The sequence below is a fragment of the Protopterus annectens genome, chromosome 4.part1 (assembly GCF_019279795.1).
Source record: "Protopterus annectens isolate FY-2018-M chromosome 4.part1, PAN1.0, whole genome shotgun sequence".
NCBI classification, from domain to species: Eukaryota; Metazoa; Chordata; order Ceratodontiformes; family Protopteridae; genus Protopterus; species Protopterus annectens.
The window spans coordinates 670,942,701-670,959,548 of record NC_056734.1 but is presented as its reverse complement, the minus strand read 5'-3'; the positions used below and the strand labels follow the sequence as shown (position 1 = coordinate 670,959,548).

General features: G+C 44.2%; 1 protein-coding gene across 1 annotated transcript in view; it reads right to left on the bottom strand.

The window, feature by feature from the left end:
- Positions 1 to 16,848, bottom strand: part of RYK (receptor like tyrosine kinase) — a 1,434,429-nt gene that overhangs the window by 130,494 nt on the left and 1,287,087 nt on the right. Inside the window, exon 14 of the mRNA XM_044070454.1 lies at positions 8,080 to 8,239. Within this exon, the coding sequence (XP_043926389.1) occupies positions 8,080 to 8,239 (160 nt within the window). The remainder of the gene's footprint in view (positions 1 to 8,079; positions 8,240 to 16,848) is intronic.

Genomic DNA, 16,848 nt, shown 5'->3' with positions numbered 1-16,848 from the left:
CCAGCAGAAATGCTCTCTAAAGGTATGGAGGGTTTCATCAAAGGAAATATTTTCTGGTGGGGAAGGAGAGGGAATGGAATCCTCCGTATCAGAATCCTCATAGGTAGATAAGGGTATGGTCCTGGTAATCAGAAGGATCAGAGTCAACAGACTCATGATCTGAAGAATCAGATGGAAAATCAGTTCTTGGTCTTTTTGAGGGAGAAGGCGGGCTTCCCCTAATTAAAGTAATAAGATCTTCAGCAATTCTAAGCATTTGTTTCTGAGGCACATGGGCCTGAGAATGCGCTTTGGTTGTTGGTTTCCTAGGTGTAGTGAGAACTCTGGGCCTGAGAAATTCAGTATTTTTGGCTTGAAATGAAGTCAGTTTAATATGAAAATCGGAAGGGCTGAATACACCCTCAGAAGCCGGTGCCTGCACAGCAGCTCCGGACCCATCCAAGGTAGAGACATCCGCAGGTTCCATAGTCGAAGAAAATACAGTTTTGTACCTACCATAAATGTAGATGTTAGAGTGTATACACTGCTGCAGTCATTACACTTGGGTCATCCTGCTGTCAGGCGGTTCTCCCCAGTCGGCCTGAGTTCCAAAGTCTTGGTCCGGCGTCGGTTGCTGTCGCCTCCTTCCTGATGTCAGTGCGACAGGGGTATATAAGATGCAGCAGACGCCATTTTCTTCAGTTTTTCTTGCCCCAGATGTCAGGTGCCTGTAAGTAGGTAGGCAATTCCAATTGCTAATAAAACATACATAAGAAAAGCAAAAAACAACTTACAGCTACCAGCAAATACTCCCCATAGGTAGTAAGGGTAGAAGACAAAGGTACGTACCAGCCAGTAAGAGGGGAAGGAGGGAGGGTAACCTGGACTGCAGCAGTGTATACACTCGAACATCTACATTTATGATAGGTACAAAACTGTACTATGTTCATCATGTTACACTGCTGCAGTCATTACACTTGGGTAGAATCCCAAAGCTGAGGTAGGGTGGCTGGTACAGCACTGCAGTGGCGAAGCCAGCTCTAGATTTAGAGTATAGAGGCAGATGGTAATGCTTGGCGAAGGTATGTACAGAACTCCGAGTTGCTGCTTCCAAAATATCCTTGGTAGGTACTCCCCTGAGGTAGGCAGTTGAAGTGGCTGTTGCCCTGGTGGAGTGAGATCTAATGCTGCTAGGTACAGGTTTTCCATGGTATGTGTAGCAGAAACGTATACAATGTCCTATCCATTTTGAAATAGTTTGTTTTGAAATGGCTTTTCCCTGTGCTCCTGCAGCATATGCTAGCAATAATTGCTCAGATTTTCTGAAAGCTTTGGTTTTGTCCAAGTAGAAGCGTAACTGCCTGTGAATGTCCAAAGAGTGCAGTAGTCTCTCCCCTTTATTCTGTGGTTTAGGATAAAAATTTGGCAGGTGAATAGTTTGGTTTAGAGCCACATTGGATACCACCTTTGGCATAAATGTAGGGTTAGTTCTTAAAGACACCCTGTCCTGGCGGAAAATGAGAAAAGGTTCCACTGCCATTAGTGCCTGTAATTCTGAAACTCTTCGTGCTGGTGTTATTGCCAAGAGCTGAACAGTTTTCCAAGAGATATATTTTAATTCTGCTGTGTTGGCTGGCTCAAAAGGTGGTAAAGTTAGCTTTTCCAAAACAAAGTTGAGGTCCCAAGTTGGAGTAGGTGCTCTACGGGGGGGGGGGTCTTATGTTTTTAGCCCCTCTGAGGTACTGTTTTAACAGAGGATTAGAGAAAATTGGTGGATCCGTGTTGTAATGAGCAGAGATGGCAGAGGAGTGGATCTTCATGGATGAGAAGGAGAGGCCTTTGTCCAGCATCTCAGTTAAGTATTGTAGTATCTGAGGAATGTTTGGGATAAGAGGGTCAAGGCTGTGAGCTTGGTTCCAGGCACAGAATCTCTTCCATTTATCAGAATACGCTTTTCCTGGCACTAGGCCGCCTGGCCTTCAGAATGACATCCATAACACCTTTGGAGCATTGCTTGCTTGACTAAGGAATCTTCCATGCAGCTAGATTTAAGGTCTTTAGCTGGCTGTGTAGTATTTGATTGTTGTGCTGAGTCAGCAGATGTGGGATTTGAGGCAAAATCCAGGGTGGTTCTTGTACTAAGCTCCTTAACATTGGGTAACCAGTGCTGGCGTGGCCAGTCTGGTGCAATCAGGATCATCTTTGGCTCTTCCTGCCTGGCTTTTATGAGTACCTTTGGCAGGAGAGGTAGTGGTGGGAAAGCATATACTTGTAGGTTCTCCCAGCTGAATGAGAGGGCATCCACTTTCCATGCTTGTGGATGGTAACTCCTTGTGCAGAATTTTTGTAGCTGGCAGTTTATTGGGGATGCAAACAGATCTATGTCCGGGCTCCACCATTTCTGTGTTATCATTCTGAATATTTGTGGATTTAACTCCCATTCGTGGGGATCCATGAAGTTTCTGCTTAAGTCGTCTGCCAGTGTGTTTTTCTCTCCTGGCAGGAATTGTGCTTGCAGATTAACTTGAAGGTTTATATCTGTGTTCCACAAGGTCATGGCTAGTCTGCATAGGGGGTAGGAGTGAGTGCCCCCTTGCTTGTTTATGTACCACATAACTGTGGTGTTGTCTGTCTTCAGTAGTAATTGTCCTGGATGCAGCAGGTCCTTGAAAGCTATAAGGGCATTTTGTACAGCTAGCATCTCTTTTTGATTGATGTGAAGATGCATTTGCTCTGCGGGCCACGTGCCCTGAATACATTTGCCTGCCATGTGTGCTCCCCAGGCATAATCCGATGCATCTGTTGTCAGTGTTTGCCTGGCTGTGGGTTGTGTAAAAGGCCGTCCCTTGTTGAGGTGACAAGCTTGAGCCCACCACTGAAACTCCTGCTGAATGCAAGGGATTAGTGGTATAACTGTTTCCAAACTTTGACAGTGTTGAGACCATACATTCTTTAGGTACCACTGTAGTCTCCTCATATACAGTCAGGCATATGGAATTAGTAGTATGCAGGATGCCATGTAACCCAAGGCCTGCAGAATTTTTCTTGCAGGGATTTGGGTTTTTGTTGCTATCAATTGAAAGTATTGAGTCAGTTGTCCTTGTCTATCTGGCGTGAGATAAGCCATCTGGGCCGTTGTGTTCAAGCTGGCACCCAGGAATATAATTTCTTGTGAGGGCACTAGCTTTGATTTCTTTTCGTTTACTGTGTACCCCAGGCAACTTAACTTTTTACAAACGCCAGATGCTTTAGAAGAATGTCCTTGCTCTCTGCTTGAATCAGGAAGTCGTCCAGGTACAGATAAATCTGAATTCCTTTCTGTCTGCAAAATGCAATTTCTGGTGCCAGGCACTTTGTGAAGACCCTGAGCGCAGTAGATAAGCCAAAGGGCAGTGCAGAGAATTGGTAGTGCATTGAACCAGCTATGAATCTGAGGCATCTTCTGCAGTTTTGTCTGATAGGGACATGTAGTTATGCCTCTTTGAGGTCCAAAGTCACGAGCCACGCTTTCTTGCCCAGCATGGGAAGAAGCTGCTGTAGTGTCAACATTTTGAATTTCGGAACATCCAGGTAAGTGTTTAGAGATGAAAGATCCAGAATGGGCCTCCAGGCTTTGTCCTTTCTGGGTACCAGAAAGAGTCTTGAGTAAAATCCTTGTCCTTGCTCCTGTGATGGTACCTTTTGAATAGCTCTCATATCCATGAGTGCTGTAATTTGTTTTTGAGCCTCTGCCCATAGATTTGGTGGCAGATTTGGCATTCCTTTTAACCTTGGCAGAGTGTGAAAGTGGAACCTGCAACCTTGAAATACAATGTTGAGAACCCATTTGTCTTTGGTGATCATTTGCCAATTGTGGTAGAAGAGTGCCAGTTTTCGTCCCAAGGGGGCTGCCAAGAAGGATTTGTTTGGCAGCTGTAGTGGGAAGTCATTGGAGACGCTTTTTATATGGTTGGGGCCTGTCTTTTCCTTCTTTCTGGCCTGATGCAACCCATTGTTGAGGCCTGTAAGGACCTTGTGTTTGACCTCTACCTCTTGGACGTCTGTATCTTCCCCTTTGAGGTCTGTCTGTAATTGGAAAGGACCAGTTCTTAGTTGGCCAGTTTCTGCTAAATCTAGGAGGCTGAACCTGTAAGAAATCCTTCACCATTTGCATAGATTTTGCCTTATCCTCCATTTTCTTTAATACCTCTTCTGCCTTAACTCCAAATAACACATCCTGCTGCAAAGGTGCATCCAACAATTTTGCTTTAACATGATCTGGTAACGTATGTTCTTTTAAGCAAGCATGTCTTCTAATGACAGAGCCTGTAACTGCTGCTCTGCAGGAGGCCTCTAGAGAATCAAAACCACATTGCAAAGTATGCTTTCACACTTGTTCAGCTGCATGCAATAAATCCTGCATTTCTTTAAAATTAGGAAGATCTGATTCTGGAAGCATTTTTGTGTTTTAACTGAGACAGTAAAGACTGCTGATATTTTAGCATGTGAAACTGGCAATTTAAAGCTCTCATTGCTCAAGTTGCAGATGTATATACTTTCTTCTGACAGAGATTCCAGAGCATTAGACAGATGGGGAAAGAAACTGGATTCTTGGCTGATGAGGCCCTAACTCCTTTGGGTCCCTGAGAAATAGTTTCAGGGTCAGCTACAGGGCTTTTATACAGAAATTTATGCGAGTCAGGGACTCTGTAGTATCTGTCAGGTTTAACAGGGGCTGGAGGTAAGGAATCAGTATTTAAGCTGGATTCAGTATACACATCATCCACAATATCTAACACTGGCAGAATAGCAAGGGGTCTGTGTTGAGGTAATAAAAGGAAGTCTCTGACCTTTTCTTGGATTCTGAGTAATCCTGGCCTTCCCAGTGGAAATGCTCCCTCATGGTATGTAGGGTTTCCCCAAAGGAGTAGTCCTCAGGCGGTGAGGCTGATGGAATTGATTCCTCAGCATCAAAATCCTCATAAGGGGGTAAAGAGTATCCTAGGTCTGAGGATGAATCAGAAGAGATGGACACCTGGTCGGATGAGTCATAGTCTGCATCCTGTCTAGGCCTTCTAACAGGAGGGGGATGGGACCCCCTGATCAGAGTGATTAGGTCTTAGGCCATTTTGAACATTTGTTTCTTAGGCATGGAGGCCTAACCTGGAGAATGTTGTATCTGTTTCTTTGATTTTAAAGGAGGCTTAGACTTAGCTGAGGCTTTAATGCTTAACTGAGTAGGTCTGAAGACACCCTCTGTAGCTGTGGGTTGCTCAGCTACTCCGGATCCCTCTGAAAGGTTAGTCTCGGTAGGCTGAAGAACTTGTGCGTCCGAAGGCCTAGTCATCTCCACGTGGGAGTCAGAGGCAGCCTGTGGTTCTACAGAAGCGGTCGTCAGGGGCTGCGAAGGCACCTCGCTGGAAACCGGAGAACTGGTGACTGGCCTAGAAGAGGCTTCGTCGTCAGTTTTGGGCCTCAGATGCCTATCCTTCTATTTGCGCTTTTTGTGTATTCCGGTCGTCGGAAGTTACGACGGCATGGTATAACTGAATTTTCTACCAAAATAATGTCGGGCAAAATCAAACAGACATTTAATAATGCGCTTGTCAAACCTAGCACAAAACCGACAACCAGTGACGTTGTGGTCAGGGCCTAGGTATGGGATACAATAGGAATGGAAATCCTTATGAGGTATTTGCTTCCCACAAGAAATACAGTTATTAACTTTTACTGACATCGGTCTGAGGCAAGAAAAAGTTTCCCCAATGGGGTACTTAGCTTTGTAGAAGACTTCGGTTCTGGATTCAGAATGAAAATCTCAGGAGACGGCCGACCGGCACTTGCGAACTTCTTTTGCTTCGGGCACCGTGCAAGAAAGACTGAAGAAAATAGCGTCGGCTGCATCTTATATACCCCTGTCGCACTGACGTCAGGGAGGAGTCGACAGCAACCGATGCCGGACCTAGACTTTGTAACTCAGGCCGACTGGGGAACCGCCTGATGGCAGGATAACCCAAGTGTAATGACTGCAGCAGTGTAAAATGATGAACATCCATCTCGCGGCATACCGGACTCCAAATGGGTCTCAGTAGAGTCCTACGAATCTGCAGAAGCGAGCATCAGGGGCTGCGAAAGCGCCTCACTGAGTACCGGTGGACTGGCGACTAGCTTAACGGAAGCGTTGTCGGCAGTTTTGGACCTATGCTGTCTGTCTCTGTCTTTATCCTTATGTTTTTTCGGAAGATTGGTGGTCAGATGGCTTATCGACGCCATTTCAGAATATGGTGAATGAAAGCGAAAGAATTTAGCGACAAAAAGAGCCCGACGACTAATAGTTCAGGCGTTGAACAAGGCACAAAACCGACAGTGAGGAACGTTGTGGTCTGGGCCTAAACAGGTGATGCAGTAAGAATGAAAATCTCTGAGGTATTTGCTTTCCACAGGCAAGACAATTATTAACTTTTTCTGACATTGGTTAGAGCAAGAAAAAAGGATCCCCAATGGGGCACTTATCTTTTAGACGACTTCAGGTCTGAAACTCGAAAAATGAAAATTTCAGGAGGCGGACTACCGTTACTTGCGAACTGCTTCTGCTTCGGACACTGTACGGCAAGAAAAGCTGGTGTAATGGCATCAGCTGCATGTTTTATACCCCTGACGTCATGGAAAAAGCGACAGCATCCGACGCAGAAATCCCAAGACTCTGGTATTCAGGCCGACTGAGGGCTACCTGCAGGCAGATAACTCAAATGTGATGACTGCAACAGTGAAACACGAAGAACATCCTGCACTTACTTTGGCCAGAAGGGAGGAAAGGAGTATCATGCTTGGCATGTCTGACTTTACTTTTATTAGTACCCTGGGAGTCAAAGGTAGGGGGAGAAAGACATACAGAAAGAGGTCTGTCCATTTGAAGGAGAAGGTGTCTTTCCTCCATGTCACTTTCTGTTGGGTTCTGGAGCAGAACTTTTGTAGTTGTCAGTTCAGGTGAGAGGCAAAGAGATCTATACTAACATGTCCTCACTGTTGGGTGAGATCTAGGAACCCCCCCCCCTTCAGCACCCATTCATTGGTATCCAGTAGGTCCCTGCTCAGAGGGTCTGCTATGGTGGTGTCCTGGCCTGGGATGCATAATGCTATTGTCTGCTGCAATCCTTGTGCCGAGAGCCAAATCTTTACTGAAAGACTGAAAATGGGGTAGGAATGAGTTCCACCTTGTTTATGTACCACATAACTGTGGGGTTGTCTGTCCATATATGCAGTGTTCATCGGTTTGGATTGCTTTGAAAAGCTTCTATAACTAGAAACACTACCAGCATTTCTTTCTGGGTTATGTGCAATTTACTTTGCTCAGGGTCCAGATACTCTGCACCTTCAGGGGTCCTAAGTGCGTGCAACAGGCTACTTCTGAAATGTCTGAGGTGATGATTTTGTCTGTCTCTGGTAAAGAGAAATCTGCCGCTGGGTTTTGCAGGCTGTGTCTTTCCACCACAGTAGTTCCTTTATTAGGCAGGGCAGAAGAGGCACCGAGGTTTCCAGGGGCTGGAAATTTTATTCTCAAGTGTTTTTTAGGAACTACTGGAGTTTTCTCGTGTGCAGCTTTATAAGGAGAACCATTACAATACAGGACACCATGTATCCCAAGGCCTTTAACCGACCAATGGACTGCAAGCCTTTGATAAAATGAGAGTTGTGCACTGGACTGCACAGCTAAAAAGAACTGAAGATGGTGTTGATGGACACCCCTCTTATACCCTGACGTCCAGACATCCATCAGCTAGGGATGATGTAGAGAGTCTGGGAATCAGGCCAGTTACAGGCTTCTTCATGGCAGGAAGACCCAAGAATCAGTAATGTCACACTGACTACAAAGAACATCAGATTTTTTGTTGTAATCATAATGCTTACATAACCAAGTTTTTATTTTCTTTTTTCATGCACACAGTAAATAAAATAAATGCAGAAAAGATGCGTAACTCACAGAAACAAAACTACCTCTGAAACAGCAGACTGATGCATTGCACATCCCTAGTGTCTGTAACCATATATTATGAGTTATGAACCATGTATGCTGTGACATAACCTTGAAGCAGTCAACAAAGTGACAAAAAAAAAACTTACCACATCCCCAGCACTGGAAAAGTCATTATTCACCAAACTCTCCAAGGCCATCCACCGTACAGGTCTGTTTTCATTGTCTCCCAAACAATGGTAGTCCATAGGAAAAAGGTCTCTGGACAGTGCATTGTCTGTGATCTTTACTTGCAACGCTTCATCAATGCTGGTTTTAAGAGACAGAGACAAAAGTTAGATTCTTAAACAACTGTACCTATTCCAGAGTTTTTTCCATGTAAAGTGGTTCCTACACTGCCACATACAAGCAAAAAGCACCTTTCCACACCCTGTTTATCATTTCTATAATCAGTCTTATTCTGTAAGAAAGAAAGGGGAAAAAATCCAAGGCACCTACAGGTAATTTTTTTTCCTTTTCAGTAAGTGCCTTTCATTCCTTTTAATCCAACCCCTCCAAAGAAAACATGAGCTAATAAGTACTCTTGCTGTTTTCTGGCCAATACTTTTTCTGCAGTTGCTTAGTATATCTACTTGGCTTTTTGTGAAATCTCATTTACTGCTGGCTTTTGCCACATCATCAGTGACATCACGAAGGCAAGGCAACTACATCTTAAACTTCTGCAACAAAATCAGGCAGGTAAATGATTTCTTGTCAATAATAAGCCTAGACAATGAGTCCAATCAATCTTTTTTGCGCATGTTATCTGTCACAGAAACAACTCGAAGACTAAAAAAAACAGTGCTAGCACTGAGAAATTTGCCAAGAAAAGGTGAGGGAGTTAGAAAACCCAAGCCATACTGAGCAGCCTTATTAAGAAGGGAGGGACAAGGGAGTAAGGCCCACCCAGGACCCTAAGTACCCCAAATGCAGACGGGAAGGAGGGAGAGAATCAGACACATGACCTCACTCAAAAACAGCTATTATATAAGTTGCCTACACAAGTCCATGTTCTTCATGTGGATCACTGCTACAATCGTAAAATCTGTGACTATGTCACATACAGTAGCTGGCCTCAATCTGGGATGAAGAATGAGAAGCAATGTTCAGAATAGCAAAGACAAATTCAGCCCTTACTCTGAAGATTACATCCAACACGTAATGCTGTCAGATGGTGGGGACACACAATATGGTGGCTGCCCCTAGAAGATGCCATGAGCTCTTACCCTTTTAAGGAACACAGGGGTAGCTGCTGTGCTCCTTGATGAATGGGGTCTGACCCTCTTCTGTAGGGTCTTCCATGACCTTTATAACAAAAATGGAATATAGTGTGGTATCCATTTAGAGATGGTTTGTATTTTTATTGAGAGTCTTTGTTTATTTTCTGCAGACAAGATAAACAATTGTTCACTCTGGGTAATATATTAATTGTCTACACACATCTAAAGAGTGCATAATATTGCAGGAAGTCAGATTGCTTCATTCAAGGCTGCTTCCATAAAGACCTTTGGTATAAAGAGGGGTTTAGTATACAGCATTATCCTACCTTTATGAACAGTAAATATGGCTCTGTATGCATCAGGGCATCTGAGAGAGGAGGTTGATTACCAGTGGCAGCAAGAAATGTCCCTCTCCCCATAAGGAGGGAGAAAATGTTGCAGAGCCAAAACAGGTGTCATCAACAGCATATTATGTCCCTCCCTCTCTTACTTTCTGAATCACCCCAGGGAGAAAAGGTATGGAGGAACCACACAGAGGAATACTTTTGTCCATTTGATGGAAAAGATATCTGCAACAGAATCACAAAGTCACAGAAAATACAAGGCAACTGGATAATGCACACACTGATGCCTTGCCAGTAGCCAACTTTAGTCCTTGCCTTCATTTTCAAGTTGTGATATACCAGTCATGCCAGGTACGCATTTCTGAATACCCATCCAATTTTCTAACGCCTTTTAAAAAGGAAGACGGATCCCCTTTTTCTAGTTCAGTCCATTACATTGCTCACCTTTAACTGCACCTCCCCTGATCCTGCTCCTTAGTGATGGAATTGACCAGGTGCACGGACTTTCAGTATTAAATTCTGAAACTCTGTGCATAGTCCTTGATCAGCTCCTTGAAGGGATCAGTGCTTTGATGATGGATTATAATAACATTGCAGATGTCCTGGATTTGGTCATCCCAGCCAGTGTTTGCCCATGAGCTACGGTTTGACAAGAAGTATGGCCTGAACACAAGTCACGAGGCTAAGGCATAGGTTCATAGATGTGTACTACGCTAATGGCCCTGGAGCCTTTACAAGCCTAGTCCACAGAATTACCCTAGCATCGTGCCACCCGACCTTAGCTCCCAGTGCCTCTATCGAGTAGAGCCACTGGAGTGATCCCAGGGGGTGAATTTTCTATTTCCCATCCACTCATCAAGATTTCTCTTGAAGAGGGCCAGTGAGGTGCTGTTTGACATGTATGGGAAGTCTATTCCACAGCATGGGCAGTCTCTGTATTATGAACCTGTCCCCCTCCAGTATGTTCTGTTGATTGTGGTAATGAGGTTGAGGTCTCTGCAGCATATGGTACGGAGGGGTTGGGATTTCTTTAGATGTAGCATTTCCAACAGAGCTGGGTTAGACATGACTTTGCAAGTCAAGCAGAGATCACCTCTAAGTAGGCAATATGAGAGAGAGAATAGTTGAAATTTTTTGAGTTTGTCCATGTAGGACAAGTGTTTAAGACCTAGGATCCTCTTCGTGAGGTACTTTTTGCAGCCTCTCCAGTTGTTGTAGGTGTCTAGTGAGCTACATGCCAAATGGGGCATTGTACTCTATGACTGGCCTAATGAGGCAAGAGTAGAGGGAGACAATGACCTCTTTCTTTCTGGATGCAAAACCCTTAGTAATGAGATGTGCCACATAGGACTTCCTGACCACAGTGGCAATGTGGTCAAAAGAGAGGCTGCGGCCAATCTGTGTTCCCAGATCTCCTATAACGCCTTCTGTGTTCAGTGGACTACCATCAATGTGGTAACTCATGGTAACTGGGTTTTTCCCAAAGGGGATGACTACATTTTTTAACATTGAGCTTCAGGCCATGGTTCTGACACCAGTCGTTGGTCTCAGTGAGGCCCTTCTGTAGGATGTCAACACTTGGGGAGGTAATAGCCCCCAACTTGCAATTGTCTGCGAACGTTGTCAGCCAGAGTCCCTTCGTGTTGGCCTGGACTTCAGAGAAGTAGATACCAAACGGGAGAAGACCCAGGACTGAACTCTGTGGGACCCCACTCATGACTGGTCGGCAGTCTGACTTGGAGTCAGCTACTTTCACACTATGGGTTCTGTGAGCCAGTTTGCAACCTACCTAATGATATAGGGCTTGATACCTAGCTTAGTGAGCTTTTCTAAGATTCCTAAGTGGGGAATGGTATCAAAGCCCTTGGCCAGATCAAGGAAGGCTGTATGAACCACCTTGCCTTCATCCACAGCTCTGGTGACTGACTCAAACAAGTCGACCAAGTTGAGCAGGCTTGATCTACCCTTCACAAAACCAAACTGTGTGGGATCCAGAGTTTAAAGATTCCCTACATTCTTGTTTATTAGGTCCATGATGATGTGTTCCATAGCTTTGCATATCATACACGTCAGACTAATGGGGCGATAGTTCCCAAGGTCTGTAGTCACTCCTCCTTTGTGGAGAGGGATGACTGTAGGAGTGTGCAGAGGGATGACTGTAGCACTGCACCATTCGGTAGGGACAAATGCCTGAGATGAGGCTGTGAATGAACAGGGTGCACAGGTGAGGTGCCAGTTCACTCTGTAGCTCATGTAGAAAACAGCCAAGGATATTGTCAGGTCCCACAGAAGCTGTATCCCTGGCCTTGGACAGTGCTGTTTTAACTTGCTCAGAGGTAATACTGGGTTGCCTGGCAATCTACTGGTACTGTGATTGGTCTTTTGGGGGGGGGGGGGTAAAGTTGATATTGACAATATACTGGCTGACAAATTCAGTATCTGTTGGCTCAGTATAGGAGGTACCATTGTGCAGTAGCTCAGAGCAAATCTGGGTACTGCCGTGGATATTCTTTACATAACTATAGAAGCCATTGTTGCTGTCTTTACTATCTGCTGCAATTCTGTTCTCATAGCTAGCTTTAGAGGATTTGATGAGGGATCTCAACTTTTTGTTGAGACTGATGAGGGAGTTTTTCTAATCTTCGGATTTCACTTTATTCCGCATCAGTTTCCTCAGTCTGTTGCAGAGTTTGTTTATGGCAGGGAACCACCAAATTTGCTTCCTTTTTGTGGAGGAGAGCATCTTGGCTCTATTGGGTATGGAGAGATCCATGCATTTGTGTATGTGTTCGTACAGTGCATTGGTGTATGATTCAGTCATGCAACTATTCTCCATTTGCATGGGTGCTGTGAAGTCAGCCACCTCCGTTTTTAGTTTTTCATGGTGGTTACCTTTCAGTGGGTGGGAGGGATGTGGATTTCCAAGGTGATTAGTTTGCAGTCGGATCTAAGTAGGGAGGAGTTCACTAGAGCAACGGTCATTAGTAATGACCAGGTCAAGGATGTTGCTACCTCTAGTGGGGGTAAGAATGAGCTGGTCCAGGGCATGGGAATTAATGAATTCCAGGAAATGTTGAGCAAGTGTATCGGTACATGCGTAGTTTTCCCAGTTAATGAAGGGGTAGTTGAAGTCGCCCAGTATGAGTGTGTTAGTTTGGACCATAATATTGTCCAGGGTGCTTAGGAACGTGGTTTGAGAGTCTTGGGACATGGTTGGGGACCTATAGCAAGCTACAACCTGAATCGCTGTCTTACCCAATGTTAGGTGCCCCTGAAGTATCTCTGATGTGCTATGTTGGGATACCAGTCTGGAGGTGTGCGCATCCTTTATGAATATGGAAACACCACCGCCTTTGGAGCTTCTGCCCAAGTTCTGGGGCTGAAAGGTGTGGAATGAGTTATAGCCTGGTAGTGCAGGGGTGCTTTCTGCTCCTTTGAAACAGGTCTCTGTTACAGCACAAATGTCTATGTTCTCTATTTTAAGGAGTGCTTCAAGCGAGTTCATTTTGAGATTTAGGCTTCTAGTGTTGAGCACCATGACCCTCAGATTGCATTTGTTTGTAGCTGTTACGGTGGTAATTTGGTCATTGGAAAACACCTAAAAAAGGCACCATAGGGGTGATAAGAGCCTTGGCCAGTATCTGGAAGCCCAGGGGTGACAGATGCAGGCCATCTCTGGCAAAGCATCGAGGTACTCAGTCATGTCATCCCAGGCAGACAGATACTGGATCCCCTTAGAATGACACCAGAAACATAGCCAATTGTTGAAATCAATAATTTTCTGCTTGTACTGTGGTATCATTCTGGGTGATGGTAGGCTGCTGCTCAGGGCTAGGGTCGCACCCACCTGGGCTACATAATCAGAGAGCTCCTTCGGGTCTCTTTTCATGTAGTCAAGGGAGGTATGTCTCAGGTCATTCACACCCACATGTACAATGACAGAGTCACATTTGTACCTGTTGTTGAGGGACCCGAGTGCGTGCGTTATGTGGTGGATCCTGGCACCTGACAGGCTGCTGACTGTTACTTTCTCCTTATTCAACCTAGCGAGTGGGACATCACTGTGCCTCACTATTGAGTCATTTATGACTAGTGTAAAACACAAACGAACCCAACCAGGGTGTCACTAAGAACAAAAGTAAGAAAATTCCGACAACGAGCACGAATCACACTCCAAATTTTATTCTTGTACATACAATGTCCAACGACTAAGCGCTTTCGGCAATAATTTGGCTTCTTCAGCGTCACTGGGCCATAGATTCTGACAGTTTAAATAATCCCATCAATTAGTTTTAAACCAATCATACACTCTGAATTTAATTGAAGCTGGCTCTGTGGTTTGTGTTTTTATGTGAAGGCAGTGCTGGTGTGTGTTCTGGAGGGCTGTGTGTTCCATGTGGTGTTATTAGAAATATAGATGGGGTCCACCACCTCGTCTGTAGGATAAGCATGCTTTGAAAAAGCATTATGCTCATTAAGAGATGGGGAGATAGCTGATAAACTTTCTTTGGTTAAACAGTTCCTGTCTTTTTAATGTATCCTTCCTACAATCCAAATATTTGCCTCAAACTAAACTACTTTTTCATCCAAACTACTTTTTGTTCAATTAAATCACTTTTTTGTCAACATAACATTACTGTGGAGTGACTCACATCTATCTCGATTATCACTACCACACACTTCTTCCACTTTTGCAACGTTAGCTGAGGTTACCAATTTTTTAGCATCACTGCGATACTATAACTTTTCCACTCATTAACACTGCTTGCACTAAATTTCCTTTATAGTTAACAAAAGTTACAATTTACTTAACCTCATGACACAGAACGAAAAGAGGAGACCTGCAACCTCAACAAGCATATGAAATCTTCCACTCCATAAAGGTGTCTGTTTTAGGATGTTTAAACACTTGGTCACTCAAACTGGTCAGTTGCTGACCACTAGCACTGGACCACCCTGTAGATCTTAGTAGCAGAATGAGGATGCCTACATATTCCCTAGGTGGTAATCTAAAATGTGGTTCTGAGAGAGAATGACAAGGTGGGCAGGCCAAAAGCTCTACACCCTAGGAGGAACACAAGGGATGGCCCACAAAAGACCTTATAACCTCAGAAATTTTCTGAAAAAGATGTAATTCAAAGAACAGCTCAAAAAACGGGGAGTGAAAGACTCTGTCTTACTAATACCAACCTCACCTATCATCACACTTCCCAAGGAAGCCTACGGGGAGGAAGTCAACTGCAAAAGTCAAATGCAACCTAGATCAATGGATGGGTGACACACTCCTGGGGTGGCACACATGTCCCTCCTGGACAGAGGAAGTTGGTATTAACAGACACAGACCCTTACCTCTGTGAACTTCACTCGCCTAACAACTGGGGCAACTTGGGATAAATATGGCTAGGCTTTGTTAGCTCAGTAACCTTCTAAGAACCTATGAAGTCAATGCTCTCCACAAGCCCCAAGTGGATACATTTTTCAGGTGAACAGGTGTTTGAGCATGAGCTGGAGGGGACATTAAAGCGAGATCTGTAAGGGTGAAACACCACACCTGTCATTTAAGCTTCTGCAAGGGACAAATGACTAATATCTAGTCTCTGGCCCACAGATCATGGTATGGTGTCACCTAATGACCTCTCCTTATCATCCAACCAAACCTGCTAGACCTAACTGTGCTACTCTGAAGTAAGTAGAGAGTCCACTTCCTGAGAGAATGAAAAGACCCAAGAACAAGCCAGTTAGCTGGAGTATAAGCACTGCTAACATCAATGGGTGCACTTCACCCAGGTGTAATAGTAAGGGGTGTGCTTCTTTCAAGCCTTTTGTATGCAGCAAAGAGAGAGGACCAGGATTAAAATAGATCTACTCTAACTGGGAATAAAAGTTGCATATTTAGAGCTCGAGAAGCTGCAAAAGATATGGACCCATCTCTAAAACTGTTATCTTAGTACATAGTCCTACTTCTAGAAGGTTATGTTAGGATACCTCCTAGTAAAAGTTGAAGATACGCCAGCATACCCTTTTGGAATAGAAATCATTCCCATCAGTTTTGTGTGGATTCTTCTTCTACCATACAACAGACTTTGGAAGTTCCAACCATCATCAGGCAGACAGACCAAAATCATACGACCACTTAATTTAAATGCAGGACAGTGACAAAGGTCTTCCAAACTGTGTATGTGGTACAGAGCAAATGCTTGCAGGATAAGTTCACTTAGAAAGCCACTGTGTCATTTCACAGTCTGCATCAAGGGTGTGCACCTGTCCCAAACTGCAAGAACTTGCAGAACGTTATGTCAGATGTTGATTAATGAGAAGAATAACATCAAACATATGACCCATTGGAGAGGGCCTTCAGTGCTAGGTCTTGAAATTACTAGTTTACCCTTTCTGTTTAATTTGCTGCACTAAAGCTGAACTCTTTCATAGTAAAGTACACCTGACTCGTATGACTAAAATATAGACCATCCTATACTATTTTCAGTTCTGTTTTGGAAAAAGGAACCAGTAAGTGGAGCCTGGTTAGAGTTACACCCTGTCCTGGTCTTTTATCTGCAAAGCTCTCAAAGGCATTGGCCTAGTACTCTGACCAATATTTGCTGATGGGTTACCCGAGTGTCAGGATTGGTATGGGGTATACAGCTTGGCATGCAGTGTACTAACCAGCGATCTCTTTTGTGTATCCTTCACGCTTTTGTTTTTGAAAAATCACACACTGCCTCAGGTTTTGTGAAGCCTTACTTTCATCACCCACTTAAAGGAAAGTACAGTTGTGTACACTTTCCATAAATGCAAATGTTTAAGTGTATTCACTGTTGCAGTCACCACATTTGGGTTATCTGTTTGCAGTAGCCCTCAGTCGGCCTGATTACCAAAGTCTTGGGTCCTGCGTCAAGTAGTCAGGGGTATAAAGCATGCAGCAGATGCCATTACATCGGTCTTTCTTGCCCCAGATGTCAGGTGCCCCCCATATATATATATATATATATATATATATATATATATATATATATACACACACACAACACACATACAAGGTTTTACCTCCAACAAAAAAGTAAATACACCAAAAACTTTTAAGTTTAGTAAAGGAGAATAGAGGTATAGCCAAGGGAAGTCAGGGGGTTGGAGGGAGGGTAGCCAGGACTGCAACAGTGAATACACTTGAACATCGACATTTATGGTAAGTGTACACAACTATACTATGTTCTTCGTGTTTCACTGTTGCAGTCATCACATTTGGGTAGATCCCCAAAGCTAAGGATGGAAGGAGGAATTTAAATAGCACTATGACCAGCTATAAGGCCCTGCAAGA